The 17,618-nt window shown below is 48.3% G+C and overlaps 1 protein-coding gene across 3 annotated transcripts in view; it reads left to right on the top strand.

The window, feature by feature from the left end:
* The window catches only part of LOC119966396 (cation channel sperm-associated protein 4-like), a 188,347-nt gene that overhangs the window by 55,286 nt on the left and 115,443 nt on the right, over nt 1-17,618 (top strand). For all 3 annotated transcript variants that reach the window (XM_038798007.1, XM_038797997.1, XM_038797988.1), the window contains exon 3: nt 14,275-14,418. In XM_038798007.1, coding sequence (XP_038653935.1) covers nt 14,275-14,418 — 144 coding nt within the window. The remainder of the gene's footprint in view (nt 1-14,274; nt 14,419-17,618) is intronic.

Genomic DNA, 17,618 nt, shown 5'->3' with positions numbered 1-17,618 from the left:
GTCCACGTGCAAGACCGCCGACATTGTGCTGAAGAAAGAACCCCCAAAACAAACGTCTCCAACTTCGCACTGGACTAGAAAATATGAACATGGTTGGCCGGGCCTCTCCCACAGCATTCACAAGTGTCCTCCACCTCCTCAAAAACCCGGCTCACCCTTGACCTCATCAGGTGCGCTCTGTGCACCACCTTTTAATTTTTTTAACCCTAGTCTTACACACGAAGTTGAGACGTTCACCCTCCACAATACCTCACACCACAACCCCTCCTCCAGTGCAACCCCCAGCTCCTTCTCTCATTTGGCCTAAACCCCCTCCAATGACCCCGCATCCTCTTCTAGAATCTTCCCATAAATTGCCGAGATGAACCCCCGCCCCATCACCGACAATACCCCCTCAAATAATGAGGAGGGCGATGTCACCGGAATCATTGGGAAACCTTCCTTTCTAAATTCCGCACCTGCTTATACTTAAAGGTCTCGCTCCATTGAATCCCAAGCTTCTCCGGCAACTCCTCCAAGCTCGTGATCAGCCCTTCCAGAAATAAGTCCTTCATTTCTCTCAGCTCTGAAACCTGGCATCCAATCTCGCCGGCTCAAATAAATGATCCTCTTGGATCGGCATCACCTTCAACCCCGACCCTAACTTAAAGTGCTGCCGAAATTGTCTCCATATCTTCAGTGTGGCCACCACCACCAGACTACTTGAATATTTCCCAGGGGCAAACGGAAGTGATCTGTGGCCAGTGCCCACAACCCCGACCCCTGACAAGAGCCTGCCTCCATCCTCGCCCACATTGCTTCCGGCTCCCTACACCAAACCCACACCTTCTCGGCGTTCGCTGCCCAATAGTAATATATCAGTGCGGGGCAGCACGGTAACACGGTGGTTCACACAGTTGCTTCACAGCTCCAGGGTCCCAGGTTCGATTCCTGGCTTGGGTCACTGTTCCCCGTGTCTGCGTGGGTTTCCTCCGGGTGCTCCAGTTTCCTCCCACAGTCCAAAGATGTGCAGGTTGGATTGGCCATGCTAAATTGCCCTTGGGTTAGGTGAGGTTACGGGGACAGGGTGAAGGTGTGGCCTTAGCTGGGGTGCTCTTTCCAAGAGTTGGTGCAGACTGGATGGGCTGAATGGCCTCCTGCACTGTAAATTCTATGATCAGGTTCGGCAGAGCCAAACCCCTGACTGCCGCCTCTCTGAAGCATCGTTTTCCAAACCGTTGCTATCTCACCTACCCAGACAAATGACAAATCAACTGTTCAACCCCCACAAAAAATGCTTTCGGTAAGAAGACCGGTAAACACTAGAATAAAAGTAAAAACCGCGGCAAAACAGTCATCTTTACTGACTATACCTGGCCCACCAATGATAGGGGGAGGCCGTGCTACCTCAACACATCCGCCTCGACCCTACTCACCAGGCTTGTTACATTCAATTTACAGAGCCGGGCCCAATCTCGAGCCACCTGCAGCCCTAGATACCTGTAGGGAGTAGTCAACACACAAAACGGCAATCCCCCCAAGGTCCGCTCCCTTCCTGGCAAGGAAACCAAAAAGTTCTTATTCTTCTCAAAATTCCATTGGAATTCCGAAAAAGGCCCAAATTGCTTGAGCAGCCCCATTGGGCAGCACGGTAGCATTGTGGATAGCACAAATGCTTCACAGCTCCAGGGTCCCAGGTTCGAATCCCGGCTTGGGTCACTGTCTGTGTGGAGTCTGCACGTTCTCCCCGTGTGCGTGGGTTTCAGCGCACTGGCCAAGGACTCTATACCCAGCGCAAACAAAAGGGGTAACATGCCCTGCCTCGTTTTCCCCCTCTGCAGCTGAAAATATCCTGAGTTTACCTCATTCGTTCATCTCGGATCCTTAATTTGACACATGCCACAAACTTAGGCCCAATGCCAAATTGTTCCAACACTGCAAACAAATAACTGCGCTCTAACCGATCAAACGCCTTCTCTGCATCCAGCGGCGCTACCACCTCCTGCTTCGCCCTTCTGATGGTGAGAGCGTAGTGCTATTGTCTCTGGACTGGTAAACCAGAGACTCGGAGTAATGCTCTGGGGACCCAGGTTTGAATCCGCCACTGCAGATGGTGCAATTTGAGTTCAATAAAAATCTGGAATTTAAAAAAAAAAAGTCTAATGATGACCATGAAATCATTGTTGGTTATTGTAAAAACCCATCTGGTTCACTAATGTCCTTTACGAAAGGAAACCTGCTGTCCTTAACAGGTCTGGCCTACATGTGACTCCAGACCCACAGCAATGTCTTTGACTCTTAGCTGCCCCTTCAAGGGCAATTAGGGATGGGCAGTAAATGCTAGCCACAGCCTGCGATGCCCACGTCCCATGAACGAATAAAAAGAAAGCGCCGCACATTCGAGGACAATTGCCTACCCTTTACAAGCCCCGTCTGATCCTCCCAAACCACCTGCAAGCACCAACACTTTGGATAGAACTTTGGCATCCACCTTTAACAGGGATATTGCCAATAAGAGCCACAGTCCACTGGGTCCTTGTCTTTTTTAACAAAACCAAAATAGATGCCTGCCCCATTGTCTCCGGAAGCATTCCTCTAGCTACTGCGTCCTCCAACATCTCCCCCAATAGCAGTGCCAGCCAGTCGGAAACTTCTTATAAAATTCTACCGGGAACCCGTTACTTTAACAACTTGCATTTTCCCTATCGCCGTCCGAACCTCCTCAGTCCCACTGGCTCCTCCAACCCTGCCCTATCCTTCTCCTTCCACCGTGGGTCACTCCAGAAATCTTCCTTATATCCGACTTGTCCCCTGGGGGCTTTGACCTATACAACCTCTTTTAAAACTCATCAAGCACCCTATTCACCTGCTCCGGCGCCGTCACCAGCCCCTCACCCCATGCTGGACCTGAACAATCTCCCGAGAGCCCGCTTGCTGGCGGAGCTGTCTCATTAGCAAGCGACTGGCCTACCCCTTACTCGTACACCACATCCTTTGCCTGCCTCAACTGGCGTACCGCTTTCCCTGCGGACAAGAGGTCAAACTGCATGTTCTTTTCTACTGGCCAAAAGTTCCGAGTGCGATCTTCCGCATTCTTCCCATCAACTTCCAAAATTTTGTCTACGGGCTGCTGCTGTTCCTTTTTTGACTCCCTATCAACCTGAGCCTTATACGAGATGATCTTGGCCGTTACCACCACTTTCAACACCTCCCATACCACCCAGGACGGGACTTTGTTATCCTCGCATTAAAACCCGGATCCGAAAGAAGCCCCATATCCAACCTCCACCCTGGCCTCTGTGCAGGCCTCTACTCCAAGACCACATCCACCAGGTACGGAGCATGATCTGGCATACGGAGCGTGATATGGGCAGCACGGTAGCATGGTGGTTAGCATAAATGCTTCATAGCTCCAGGATCCCGGGTTCGATTCCCGGCTGGGTCACTGTCTGTGCGGAGTCTGCACGTCCTCCCCGTGTGTGCGTGGGTTTCCTCCGGGTGCTCCGGTTTCCTCCCACAGTCCAAAGATGTGCGGGTTAGGTGGATTGGCCATGCTAAATTGCCCGTAGTGTCCTAAAAAGTAAGGTTAAGGGGGGGGATGTTGGGTTACAGGTATAGGGTGGATACGTGGGTTTGAGTAGGGTGATCATTGCTCGGCACAACATGAAGGGCCTGTTCTGTGCTGCACTGTTCTATAACGATTGCCCAGTGTTCTGCTTTCTTCACCCCGACAAAGTGACCCACTCCAAAATAAAGAAATCAATCCTTGAATATAATTATGCACTGATGGAACAAAAAAGGAATACTCTCCCCCCGGATGCAAGAACCGCCACAGATCTGCTCCATCTCCCAGCTCCTTCATGAACGCTGCCAACACCATTGCTCTCCCCGAAGGGGCCAAAGAGTGTGGTTTAGATCAATCCATCTTCGGATGCAACACTGTTTAAATCCCCACCTAAACTTAACAGATGTGTGTCCAAGCCCCGGATGGCCCCCAACATCCTCTTCATAAACCCCACATCAACCTAATTCGGGGTATACATGCTAACCAACACCACCAACCTCCAAAGCGCCTGTTACTATAACATTTTTGCCCCTGATCTGCCACCTCTTTCTCCATCAATACCTGACTCACCCATCCCTTCCAAACCCGTACCGGTCTTTCACCCTCAGATGGGTCTCCTGCAGCAGCACCACATTGGCTCTCAAGGTTTTCAATTGTGAAAAGACTCTCGCTAGCGTCACAGGTCCACCCAATCCCCACATAGGACCATTTGGATAGGGGGTCTCTTACCTTCCCCTCCCATTAGCCATGACTGACCCACGGGACATACCTGCACCCCCACCAACTTCTTAGGCCCACTGTCCACCCAGAATGGCCCCCGCCCCATCCCATCTCACAAATGGGACCAAGTGCTACCCCTTATCACCTCGACCAACCACCCCTCCCCTCAACTATCCCCGAAACCCCCAACGACTTCCTTTTGAAACTGCTCCTTTCTGCATGCTCTCCATCCCCCACCATTTACACCACCTAGGCCAGTTGAAACCTGTCCACACTGGCTCGGCCAGGCACAGCCCCCCCCCCCCCCCCCCCCCCCCCCCCCCCCCCAACATACCTCCCACTTACCTAACACAAAAGATAACAGAAAAAAAACATACCCAACCCTAATAAACAACCAAACATGTTAAACACAAAACAAAGGGGGTGAAAAACTCTCCATATTACTCTGCTATACCCAAACCACACCCTCCCAACCACAACATAAGAAATCAAATTCCAAACTCAGTTCAGTCCCCAGCCTTCAGTCCTCACGAATGCCTCCGCCTCCTCTCACGTTTCGAGGAAATGGTCCTTGGAGTTAAACGTAACCATCCGCTTCACCGGGTAGACATCCCCGAACCACACACCACTAATGTAAAGCGTTGCCATTGCCCAGTTAAAGACCGCCTTCCATCTTGCCAGCTCCACCATGGCAACCTGGTATATACGAATACCACTGCCATCCCACCTCCCCATCAAATTCTGCTTGGCCCATCTCAAGACCACCACCTGATAGTGCTGAAAACAGACTATCACAGCTCTTGGTGGCTCATTTGCCTTTGGCTTCAGCTGGAGCAACCGATGAGCCCTATCCAGCTCAAAGAGGGAGGCATCCTCCTCCTCCCCCATCAATTTGGCAAACATCCCCGAAAAGTACTCAGTCAGCCTCGGGCAACCCCACGATCCGAAGATTCTGCTGCCATGTCAGTTGTCTTCAATAAAGTTTTGAGTAGTAGAGGATGTTCCCCAGGTCCTCCACGTTGGCTCTCAGCCCTTTATTACTTTCCTCCAGCTTCAGCGGTTCCTCTTCCAGTGAGGCAAGCTGGTCGCTGTGCCGCAACAATGCCTCCTCCGCCCCTTCAATACCTCACCGTGCTCCCGTACCGTCTGATGCCTTTCCAAGAGCCTCCTTTATCGGGGCCGCCGTATCTTTCACCAACGAGCGTTCCCATCATCTCCTTCTCATGCTGCTCAAAATGCTTAGCAAACTACCACTCAAATTCCACTGGCATCACCTCGGCCAGCGTATCCACTGTAATGTGCTCAGCCCCGCCTGGAGAGCTTACTCCAGCCAGCTTTCCTTCCACATAACTCTGCACCGTACACCCTACTTAAACCCACGTAACCTGTATACCCGTAACCCAACAATCCCCCCATTAACCTTACACTACGGGCAATTTAGCGGGCCAATCCACCTAACCCGCACATCTTTGGACTGTGGGAGGAAACCGGAGCACCCGGAGGAAACCCACGCACACACGGGGAGGACGTGCAGACTCCACACAGACAGTGACCCAGCCGGGAATCGAACCTGGGACCCTGGAGCTGTGAAGCATTGATGCTAACCACCATGCTACCGTGAGGCCCCTGTTGCGCTCGTTCCTTTTATTGCTGTATTGTTTTGTTGGATTTTCAACATCCTCTACTACCCACAACTTTATTGAAGACAATTGACATGAAATTTGCCACCCAAAACTGGATGAAAAGGGCCCAAGAAACGAGAACTCTGGCTGGAGCCACCCAATGTGTGACCTCAACCTACATGTCACACCGGAAGTTTCCCAGAAACTAGATTAAACCAGTTAGCTAATTAACCAATCAGCTCTCTCAGTAGAGTGATTTCCCAGCCTCAAACTGGCAAAAACTTGGCATATTTACTTGAACTCTCCCACTCACCAAACTCCCAGGTATACACTCTGTTCCAAATTGTACCTGTTTGATGCTAATTTGGATTTGCTTTCTCTTTCTCAAGCGTTATCATCCTGTTGGGTCAGTTACCTCACCTGATTCATTGTCCCCTAGTCCAGCATTTCATCTTCCCTTGTTGAGCATACAACGGGCAAAATTCACCGCCTCGCAATGTTGCAAACGATCCGCGATCAGAAGGAGAATCTGACACCTGGCCAAAAGCAAGGTCTACGTTGGGCACCAGGCCCTGGTCCCTCGCTGGTGGCAATAACGAAGTTTGCGTCCCGCAGTGTATTTGCATGCATTTAAATGTAATTAGTGGGTTGGACCTAGTATGCTCTGCTCTTCCACGATGCTCCACTCCTCTCAGACAGATGTCTCACATGCGTGAATTACTACAGATATTAGCAAACTTGGACTGGGCGCCATGGCTGTGGAGGGGGTGCGGGAGGCTAAAGAAACACTGAAAAACATTACAAACTGTCAGGATTGCTGGGGAATGGCTACCCGAGCCGGGGGCAGTAGCGGGTAGTGACTAGGTGCCAATCCGTGGACTTCGACTGTCCCCCCTTGGGATCGGAGTGGCCTGGATCAGACCACCATTGCTGCAGTCTGCTTTTTAGGATTTAAAAAAATTTACAGTACCCAATTCATTTTTTCCAATTAAGGGGTAATTTTAGCGTGGGCGATTTTAGCATGGCCAATTCACCTATCCGGCACATCTTTGAGTTGTGGGGGTGAAACCCACGCAGACACGGGGAGATTGTACAAACTCCACACGGACAGTGACCCAGAGCCAGGATCGAACCTGGGACCTTTGTGCTAACCACTGCACCACGGTGCTGCCCTTCGGTCTGTCTTTTAAGCGCACCCCTTTGGTTCTACTTGCAGGCTCCTGGCTGCCCACTGCTAAGTACTTCCCGTGCCCTTTAAAGGGCACGGGAAGGCCTCTAGTCATCTGGGAGCTCACCCAGGCCACCTCTCCGGACACTCTCATACCACAGCTGTGTCATCAAGGGCCAAGCTCAATCAGGAGCCCACCAGGTGTTGACACTCCTCAAAAGTGCTGCCCCATTGCAGAGGAAGCAGGGGATCAGCAGAGTTCACCCCAAACAGGATGCCTGCACAGGGGGGCGGTGGCAGCAGTGAGTTGGGGTAAGTGGAGCGCTTAAAACCAGCTCCAGCTGCCAGGTTCTTTGGTGCTAACACCTACCCTGTGGTTAGAGCGCCCTCTGGGCTGGGAATTGCTCGGAATTCGTACCGGAAGAGTGCTGGCCAATTAGCATGTCCTGAATTGCTCCCTGCATAGCGCCCCTAACGGGAACGCGAACCGCACGCAATTCGGTCCCGGCGTCAACACTTAATCCCAAATGGAGAATTTTGCCCGACATCTTGATTAAATTTTAGATTTAGATTTATTGTCACGTGTACGAGTATTGTTCTGTGTGCAGTCCAGGCAGATCACTCCATACATTAAAACATAGAATATACGATAGATACATGAAGATACATAATGAAAATACATAAACATAGACAGGGGACGAAGTATACGGTATATAGTGCTACAACTGTAGAGAAGATGCGTTGAAAGATCAGTTCAGTCCCCAAGAAGGTCATTCAGGAGTCTGGTAACAGCGGGAAAGAAACTGTTTTTGAATCTATTGGTGCGTGTTCTCAAACGTTTATATCTTCTGCCCGTGGAAGAGGTTGGAAGGGAGAATAACCCAGGTGGGAGGGGTCTATGCTGCTCACTTTCCCTAGGCAGCGGGAGATGTAGACCGAGTCAATGGATGGGAGGCGGGCTTGCCTGATGGATTGGGCTGTCTTCATGACTCTCTGTAGTTTCTTGTGGTCTTGGGCCGAGCAGTTGCCATACCAGGTTGTGATGCAACCAGATAGGATGCTTTCCATGGTACATCTACAGAAATTGATAGGAATCATTGTGGACGTGCCGAATTTCCTGAGGAAGTATAGGCGCTGTGGTGTTCTCATGGTCGTAGCGCCGATTTGGGTGGACCAGGACAGATTGTTGGTGATGTTTACACCTAGGAATTTGAAGCTGTCAACCATCTCCACCACGGCACCATTGATACAGACGGGCGTGGATGACACTTCACTTCCTGAAATCGGTGATCAGCTCCTTAGTTTCGCTGACATAGAACATAGAACAGTACAGCACAGAACAGGCCCTTCGGCCCTCGATGTTGTGCCGAACAATGATCACCCTACTTAAACCCACGTAACCTGTATACCCGTAACCCAACAATCCCCCCATTAACCTTACACCACGGGCAATTTAGCATGGCCAATCCACCTAACCCGCACATCTTTGGACTGTGGGAGGAAACCGGAGCACCCGGAGGAAACCCACACGCACACGGGGAGGACGTGCAGACTCCACACAGACAGTGACCCAGCCGGGAATCGAACCTGGGACCCTGGAGCTGTGAAGCATTGATGCTAACCACCATGCTACCGTGAGGCCCCAAAACTCCAATCCCAAATTAATCCCACTGCCTCACTCTCTCCCATAGCCCTGTATCAATCCCCAAACTAATCCCCCTGCCCCACTCTCTCCCATAGTCCTGCATCAATCCCCAAACTAATGCCACAGCCCCACTCTCTCCCCATCGCCCTGTATCAATCCCCAAACTAATCCCACTGCGTTGAGGGAGAGATTGCTGTCATTGCACCACACCACTTAAGGTCTCTACCTCCCTCCTGCACTCTGACTCGTCGTTGTTTGAGATCCGACCCACTACGGTAGTGTCATCAGCAAACTTGTAGATGGAGTTAGAGCCAAATTTTACCACACAGTCATGTGTGTGTATAGGGAGTAGAGTAGCGGGCTAAGTACACAGCCTTGCGGAGCTCGGTATTGAGGACTATCATGGAGGATATGTTGTTTACCTTTACTGATTGTGGTCTATGGGTCAGGAAGTTGAGGATCTAATTGCAGAGGGAGGAGCCGAGTCCTAGATTTTGGAGTTTGGATATTAGTTTGGCTGGGATTATGGTGTTGAAGGCCGAGCTATAATCAATGAACAGGAGTCTGATATAGGAGTCCTTCTTGTCGAGGTGCTCCAGGGATGAGTGTAGGGCCAGGGAGATGGCGTCTGCTGTGGACCGGTTGCGTGCGGTATGCAAATTGCAATGGATCAAGGCAATGTGGAATGTTGGAGATGGTGGTCTTATAACTAACCTCTAGAAACACTTCATAAAAATTGATTTTAGGGCCACTGGTCGGTAGTCATTAAGGCATGTTGTCTGTTCTTCTTTGGTACCAGCAAAATAGTAGTGGTCTTGAAGCAGGTGGGAACCTTGGACTAGAGTTGGGAGAGGTTAAAGATCTCTGCGAACACATCCGCCAGTTGGTCCACGCAGGATCAGAGTGTACGACCAGGGACTCCGTTAGGACCCATTGCTTTCCGTGGGTTCACTTTTGAGAAGGCCAATCTAACTTCTGAGACTGACTGTAGGTATGGGTGCTTCCGAGGCTATTGGGGTATGGGGCATCAATATTTTATTTATTTTTTTGCTTCCTGCTGAAAACGAGCATAGAATGCATTGAATTCATCAGGGAAGGGTGCTCTGCTGCCGAAGATTCCACTCGGCATTGCTTTGTAGCCCGTTATATTGTTTAAGCCTTACCACAACTAACAAGAGTTTGTGTCAGTAGTCTATGACTCTAGCTTAGTGTGGTATTTTCTCTTGTCATCCCTGAAGGTTTTGTGGAGGTGGTACCTAGATTTCTTGCATAGGTCAGGGTCACCCGTCTTGAACACCTCAGACTTGGACTTCAGTAGGGAGTGGATCTTCCGGTTCATAGATCATAGAATTTACAGTGCAGAAGGAGGCCATTTGGCCCACAGAGTCTGCACCAGCTCTTGGAAAGAGCACCCCACTTAAGCCCACACCTCCACCCTATCCCCGTAACCCCACCTAAGCTTTTTGGACACGAAGGGCAATTTATCATAGTCAATCCACATAAACTGCACATTTTAGGACTGTGGGAGGAAACCGGAGTACCTGGAGAAAACCCACGCAGACACGGAGAGGATATGCAGACTCTGTACAGACAGTGACCCAAGCCAGGAATCAAATCTGGGATCCTGGAGCTGTGAAGCATCTGTGCTAACCATTGTAAACCACTGTGCGACCATGCTGCCGTACCGTGGTTGAACCATGGTTTCCGGCTGGGGAACACAGGTACTACCTTCTTTGGCACGCAGTCCTCAACACACTGATGAAATCTGTGAAGGTAGTGGCATACTCGTCTAGGTTAGCTGCCGATTTCTTGAATATGGACAAGTCCACTAACTCAAAGCAGTCGCGTTGGAGCTCTTTCATTTCCTCGGACCAGCATTGTACAACCTTCTTAACCGGATCCTCCCGCTTAAGTTTCTGCTTTTTTGACAGGAGAAGGAGCACCGTCATGTGGTCTGATTTTCCGAAATGTGGTTGTGGGATGGAGCTGTAGGCCTCCTTGATGGTTGTGTAGCAGTGGTCAAGGATGTTGGGGCCCCTGGTGGGACAGGAGCTGCGTTGGTGGAATTTTGGCAGTACACTTTTGAGGTTGGCCTGGTTGAAGTCCCCGACCACGATGAACAAGGCTATTCCATTTCCAGGTTGTTTACAGTAGTGCACAATTCATCAAGCACCTTCTTCTTCTGCCTGGGGTGGAATGTAGACTGCTGTGATGATGGCAGCAGTGAACTCCCGCGGAAGGTAGTATGGACGGCACTTCGCCATCAGGTATTCAAGGTCCGGGGAGCAGTACGTCGCCAGGGTCACCATACCTGAGCACCAGCAGGGAGTTGATGAGGAGGCAAACCCTCCACCCTTCGCCATGCTCGAGCACGCCGCGCTGTTCATCCGGTGAACTGAGAAGTCCTCTGGTTGTATGGCACAGTCCGATGAGGCGGGGGTGAGCCATATATCTGTGAAACAGAGCACACAGCAGCCTCTCACTTGCCTTTGAGAGATAAGTTTAGCGTTCAGCTTGTTTTCGATCGCTTGGGCGTTTGCTAGACATATGCTGGGAGTGGAGACTTGAAACCGCGTTGTTTCAGTCTCGCCTGCAGACGGCGCATTTCCCGCGTTTCCTAGGTCTGGCTGCTTCTGGGTGGTCACGGGATCCAAAAAGAGGAGCATAACCTTGTGGCAGGTAACCAATTGCATCTGGAGGGATCCTGGACTCTGGTTGTGATTTTGGGGTCACCGCGAGGGCATGTTCGTGATCCGGTCGGGTCCTGTGGTTCTGCGAGGTTGGGTCTTCCTATTTGTGTGTTCGGGTCCTCACGTGGGGTATTCTCTGCTTTAGGGTGATTATGCGGTGTTTGGTCTTTCCAGGTCGGGTCGGGAACGTGGGCCGTTCCAGCGCTGGTGGTCAGGGCGGGTGCTCCTTGGATCAGGCCAACTAGGCCTGGTTGGGCCTCCATGTCGAGTGCTGGGTGGGCCTCTCTGGGTCGTGTTGGGTGCTTCGGTAGCCAGGTCGGGCTTTTCGGATGCCGGGTTGGGCGCTCCAGATGTGGGACGAGTTTCAGGCGAGGTCAGGGTAGGGCCTCTTCTGCTTTCAGGTCGGGGTCAGGTTGGCACTCGAGTCCTGTCAGGCCGGATCATGTGGGTCGGCCCTCTGAATTCGGAGAATCTCCAGACCTGTAAGTAAACGTAAAAGAACATGGGGCTGGATTCTCTGCCGGCGGGATGCTCCGTTTTGCCAGCAACCCGGGGGTTTCCCGACAGCGTGGGGCTGCCCCACAATGGGAAACCTCATTGACCAGCAGGCGAAACGGAGCATCCCGCCGACGTGCTTAACCAGAAATCTGATGGGACAGAGAATCCAGCCCATGTTTAGTGATTATATAAGTGTTGAAATGGTTAGAACACTTATAAAAGATGTAGGTAGAGGATCTGTGGGGAAGAGCTCACAGGAGAGTCTCATGCGTCACCTTGAGTCGAGCAAAACAATTCTGGTTCATTCTAAGAACACATTGTGACCACAAATTTTCTCTTAATAGCTACAGTCCGCATTATTGAAACTCTATAATGATTAGGGTTTCCAGTCCTCCACTATCCCCTCTGTGCCTCCAGAATTATAAACGATACTGCTGCAAGCAACTAATGCAAAAAAACGCAGGGGCATCAGTAACATATCAGAGATTTTCAGAAACTTTGTTTGATTGACAGAAATTATCCAATGAGATATTGAAAAGTCTGAAATGTCCTGAAAAAATATATTTCTCTTTGATTGGATTTAGGCAGTTGGGGCACCATGAGAATGGGGTGTGTCAGGTGACCAATGGTGGGCGGGATGAGACTGGGGCGATTCAAGGTGGCCAATCCAGTGGTAGCACTCTTTCCTGTTCTGAAACTTCTGGAATACATCCAGCCACCATTGATTAGTGATAACCCCGGTTACGAATGAAAACCTAGCTAAAGTAACTTCAACTCCACGTAAATGGCTTTTATCCATATTGATAGATACCCATACCTATTAAAATCCTGTCAGTGACAGTCTTGAATATTTTATCCAGATTTCTACTCCCCTTTGTGAAAAAAATTGTTTCCTGATTTCAGTTCTGAATGACCAATTGTAGTCCCTTGGTCTGGATTCTGATTTATATCTACCCTATCTAATTCTGTTATAATTTTAAGCACCTCATTTAGATAACCTCGCAACCTTCCAAATTCAAGGGAATACAAACCAGGTTCATACACAGTTAAGTCCGTTAAGGGTTATCATGAATGTGCACCGTACCCCTTCCTGAGATGCCTCAGGACTTTAATCAGTTGTTTTATCGGTGCAGGTGAGCAGTTTGTTCTGCAATGGAAAACAACTCCAAAAACACCATCCTTATTGAAAGCAGAGAGTAGTGAGCAATAGTATATATTTATAACTAGAGATTTCACTTGGTAGAGTAGTATTTGTATGAAAATTGAAATTACTGATAAGAAACGTGGGGGGGGGGGGGGGGGGGGTGGCGTGTACTGGTCTTCGGAAAAATAATTTGTTAGCACTAGACTTATTTATGAGGAACATGGGAAGTGTCATGTGAGAGTCTCTTTAAGAAAAGTGTGTTTCATCAAATAGCTGCAGTGATGTCATTGTGTGGGTCGAGCTGGGCTCTGCTCTGCGTTTTACTTTTGTTTTGAGCTGGCAGCTGCAGAGTATTTTTGGTTTCATTTTCAGACTTGGAGAGCTGCATTCACAGCAAGAAGATGTTATGATCTCTCTCTGCAATCTAAAGAATGTCTCCAAATCACTTGATGATTTCAACGTAATATCTGTTCCTGTAGAGAATTTAACCTGTTGTCTTTATTTAAAAAGGGTTTAACTTCTGGATGTTGTTTGGGAAGTTATTAAGGGTTATCTATAGAGTACTGTATCTTTTGGGGGGTGGTCAGGGTTGGTAGTTGATAAACTGATTACTGTGTGTTTATAAAATGTTAACTGGATTCATAGAATAAACATTGTTCTGTTTTAAAAATACTCTGTTGCATCACACCTGTAAAGTGGGCCCTTGTGCTCCCCATAACCAAAATCTATTAAAAGTTGTGGGTCAGGTGAACTCCATGATATACTTTGGAGTTTTCTAAACCCATAACCATGATAGAAGTAACTCATTAAAATTCACCTTTATATGAAGCTATACTATGTAATGTTGAAACACACAAAATGTCACACTCCGACTGTAACAGATTTGAATCTCCAACCCACTAAGGTGTTATAAGAGGGCCTCTTGTAACACCTTAACATTACCTTTTATTCTTTCTTGTATTGCTGTATATTTAATAAATCTGTAACACCTGATGTTCAATACTTAGTCTTCCTGATTTGAGAACTAAATTAGATGTAATTCCATGTCTATCCCTCTCTAACATAACACTTCCTGGTTTGTTGCAAGATTTCTTGATCTAGATTACGTTTCATAAATAGCCCATATTCATTTTGATTCAGAACTCCATTGCAAAATATATTGAAGCTTGTATTTCAGGTGCTTGAAGCAACCCTCCACTGCCTATTGATTCTGATAATTCACTTCAGTTTATTTCATTTTTAGGATGAGTGGAGTGTGGAAGACAAAATCTCTCAAAAGGTTTTGCGCAGTTTGCTGGACCATATTCTGTTGCGGTCAATTATCATTGCACTGCTTCTTGGAAGTTGTATTGCTATCAGTTGTCAGACTGACCCAAACATCTTGGAGGTAAGAGATAAACCCCTTGAACGCATTGCTCTAATCCAGAGAGCAATGGCAATTTGAAATCGAGGTTGGTGCAGTTTGTAAGAATAGTGATATATTCATTGCTTCTACTTCTAACAAAGGCAGGGCAGTATTTATCACAATGTAACTCCTGCCAATGCAAGATGGCTGCCAACAGTGCTTCTGTATACTGCTCCGCACGTTTGCAGAAATCCAATGTCATCACTGCTGTCCCCAGTTTGCAGTACCACTTTGCACATGTGCCGATGACATCAATCACTGCATACAGGCGTGCAGAGGGGCCATGCATGTGCGGATTTCAAAATTTGCATTTTTTTAACTATGGAGGGCGAGAAATCTACTCTCTCATTTGTTTCTCCATTGACGGGCTCACCACAAGTTCATGACAGAAGAAGCCACTGAACAGTGCAATCGTTAATGGGCACCATCCATAGCCACAATGAAATCTGATACTCTTATGTGGAAACCTCCTCTACTTTCCTATCTCTGTCAACCTCTCCAGCTTCAACAACCCCCATTAACCTTCCGGAATCCATACTAACTTTGTGATATCCTCCTATCCCTGCAACCCTCTTGTGTTTTGCATGTTGCTACAATTCTGGCTACTTTAGCATTCTCTATTGCTCCTAAATTGGCACCCGTAGTTTCAGCTGCTAATTCACTCAGGCCTAGAATTGACATCCTTAGCTCTCACTTTCCAGACTCGTTCTACCCAAGAGAACGAGGATTTACTGCGAAACCAAATTTGTTCTGGATGATTACAATTCTGCTCTGAGTGCACATTAAAAGGATGCTGTTGCCCAACTGATTTCCTATGTGCCATCTTTGGTCCAGGCCGGTACCTGCTCTGTTGCTTCAAATTATGTCACAAAGCAATAGGCTCGAACTGCGCATGCATCTGTAATAACCATCACGAGGCCAACGTGGATACCCTAATTGATCTCCCTATGGAACTCGTGGAATACGAGCTTCCCCACTAGTAGACAGAGGACCACCTAGCTGGGGCTTATAATTAGACTGTACAAAAGCCAGCCCGGACAAGGAACAGCACTCTGGTTGTCCTGACTGGGACGTATATGCAGCCATAGCAGCCTTTTTCTTTGACCATGAATAAACTACTGTTTACTCAACTACTCTGCGACCAAGGTCTTTATACTGGCAAGGCAACGAGGTAAAAGCAGTGATTACGATTCTGGATGTCCCAGCTGCATTGGGATATTGCTGCACAGCAGCTGTTCGATAAAGGTCTGTTTTTGTCCAATGTGTGCAGGAGGGTTTCCTGACGCAGTATGTAGATAGGCCAACGAGAGGCGAGGCCGTATTGGATTTGGTACTGGGTAATGAACCAGGACAGGTGTTAGATTTGGAGGTAGGTGAGCACTTTGGTGAGAGTGACCACAATTCGATTACGTTTACTTTAGTGATGGAAAGGGATAGGTATATACCGCAAGGCAAGAGTCATATCTGGGGGAAAGGCAATTATGATGCGATGAGGCAAGACTTAGGAGCATGTTCAAGGAACAGCTACTGCGTGTCCTTGATAAGTATGTACCTGTCAGGTAGGGAGGAAGTGGTCGAGCGAGGGAACCATGGTTTACTAAAGCAGTTGAAACACTTGTCAAGAGGAAAAAGGAGGCTTATGTAATGATGATGTGAATGTTCAGTTAGGGCGCTTGAGAGTTACAAGTTAGCTAGGAAGGATCTAAAGAGAGAGCTAAGAAGAGCCAGGAGGGGACATGAGAAGTCTTTGGCAGGTAGGATCAAGGATAACCCTAAAGCTTTCTATAGATATGTCAGGAATAAAAGAATGACTAGGGTAAGAGTAGGGCCAGTCAAGGACAGTAGTGGGAAGTTGTGCGTGGAGTCCGAGGAGATAGGAGTGGTGTAAATGAGTTTATTTAGTCAGTATTCACACAGGAAAAAGACAGTGTTGTCGAGGAGAATACTGAGATACAGGCTACTAGACTGCAAGGGCTTGAGGTTCATAAGGAGGAGGTGTTAGCAATTCTGGAAAGTGTTAAAATAGATAAGATCCCTGGGCTGAATGGGATTTATCCTAGGATTCTTTGGGAAGCTAGGGAGGAGATTGCCGAGCTTTTGGCTTTGATCTTTAAGTCATCTTTGTCTACAGGAATAGTGCCAGAAGACTGGAGGATATCAAATGTTGTCCCCTTGTTCAAGAAGGGGATTAGAGACAACCCTGGTAACTATAGACCAGTGAGCCTTACTACTGTTGTGGGCAAAGTCTTGGAAAGGTTTATAAGAAATTGGATGTATAATCATCTGGAAAGGAATAATTTGATAGAGATGGTCAAATTGGTTTTGTGAAGGGTAGGTCGTGCCTGACAAACCTTATTGAGTTCTTTGAGAAGGTGACCAAACAGGTGGATGAGGGTAAAGCAGTTGATGTGGTGTGTATGGATTTCAGTAAAGCGTTTGATAAGGGTCCCCACGGTAGGCTATTGCAGAAAATACGGAGGCATGGGATTCAGGGTGATTTAGTAGTTTGGATCAGAAATTGGCTAGCTGGAAGAAGACAAAGGGTAGTGGTTGATGGGAAATGTTCAGACTGGAGTCCAGTTACTAGTGGTGTACCACAAGGATCTGTTTTGGGGCCACTGCTGTTTGTCATTTTTATAAATGACCTGAAGGAGGGCGTAGAAGGATGGGTGAGTAAATTTGCAGATGACACTGAAGTCGGTGGAGTTGTGGACAATGCAGAAGGATGTTACAAGTTATGGAGGGACATAGATAAGCTGCAGAGCTGGGCTGACAGGTGGCAAATGGAGTTTAATGCAGAAAAGTGTGAGGTGATTCATTTTGGAAGGAATAACAGGAAGACAGAGTAGTGGGCTAATGGTAAGATTCTTGTTAGTGTGGATGAGCAGAGAGACCTCGGTGTCCATGTACATAGATCCCTGAAAGTTGCCACCCAGGTTGATAGGGTTGTTAAGCAGACGTACGATGTCTTAGCTTTTATTGGTAGAGGGATTGAGTTTCGGAGCCATGAGGTCATGTTGCAGTTGTACAAAACTCTGGTGCGGCCGCATTTGGAGTATTGCGTGCAGTTCTGGTCGCCGCATTATAGGAAGAATGTGGAAGCATTGGAAAGGGTGCAGAGGAGATTTACCAGAATGTTGCCAATAGTGTAATTTCCACTATGAGGAAAGGCTGAGGGACTT

Source organism: Scyliorhinus canicula, chromosome 1 (genome assembly GCF_902713615.1).
Source record: "Scyliorhinus canicula chromosome 1, sScyCan1.1, whole genome shotgun sequence".
Lineage (NCBI taxonomy): Eukaryota > Metazoa > Chordata > Chondrichthyes > Carcharhiniformes > Scyliorhinidae > Scyliorhinus > Scyliorhinus canicula.
This window is presented reverse-complemented; position numbering and strand designations above follow the sequence as displayed.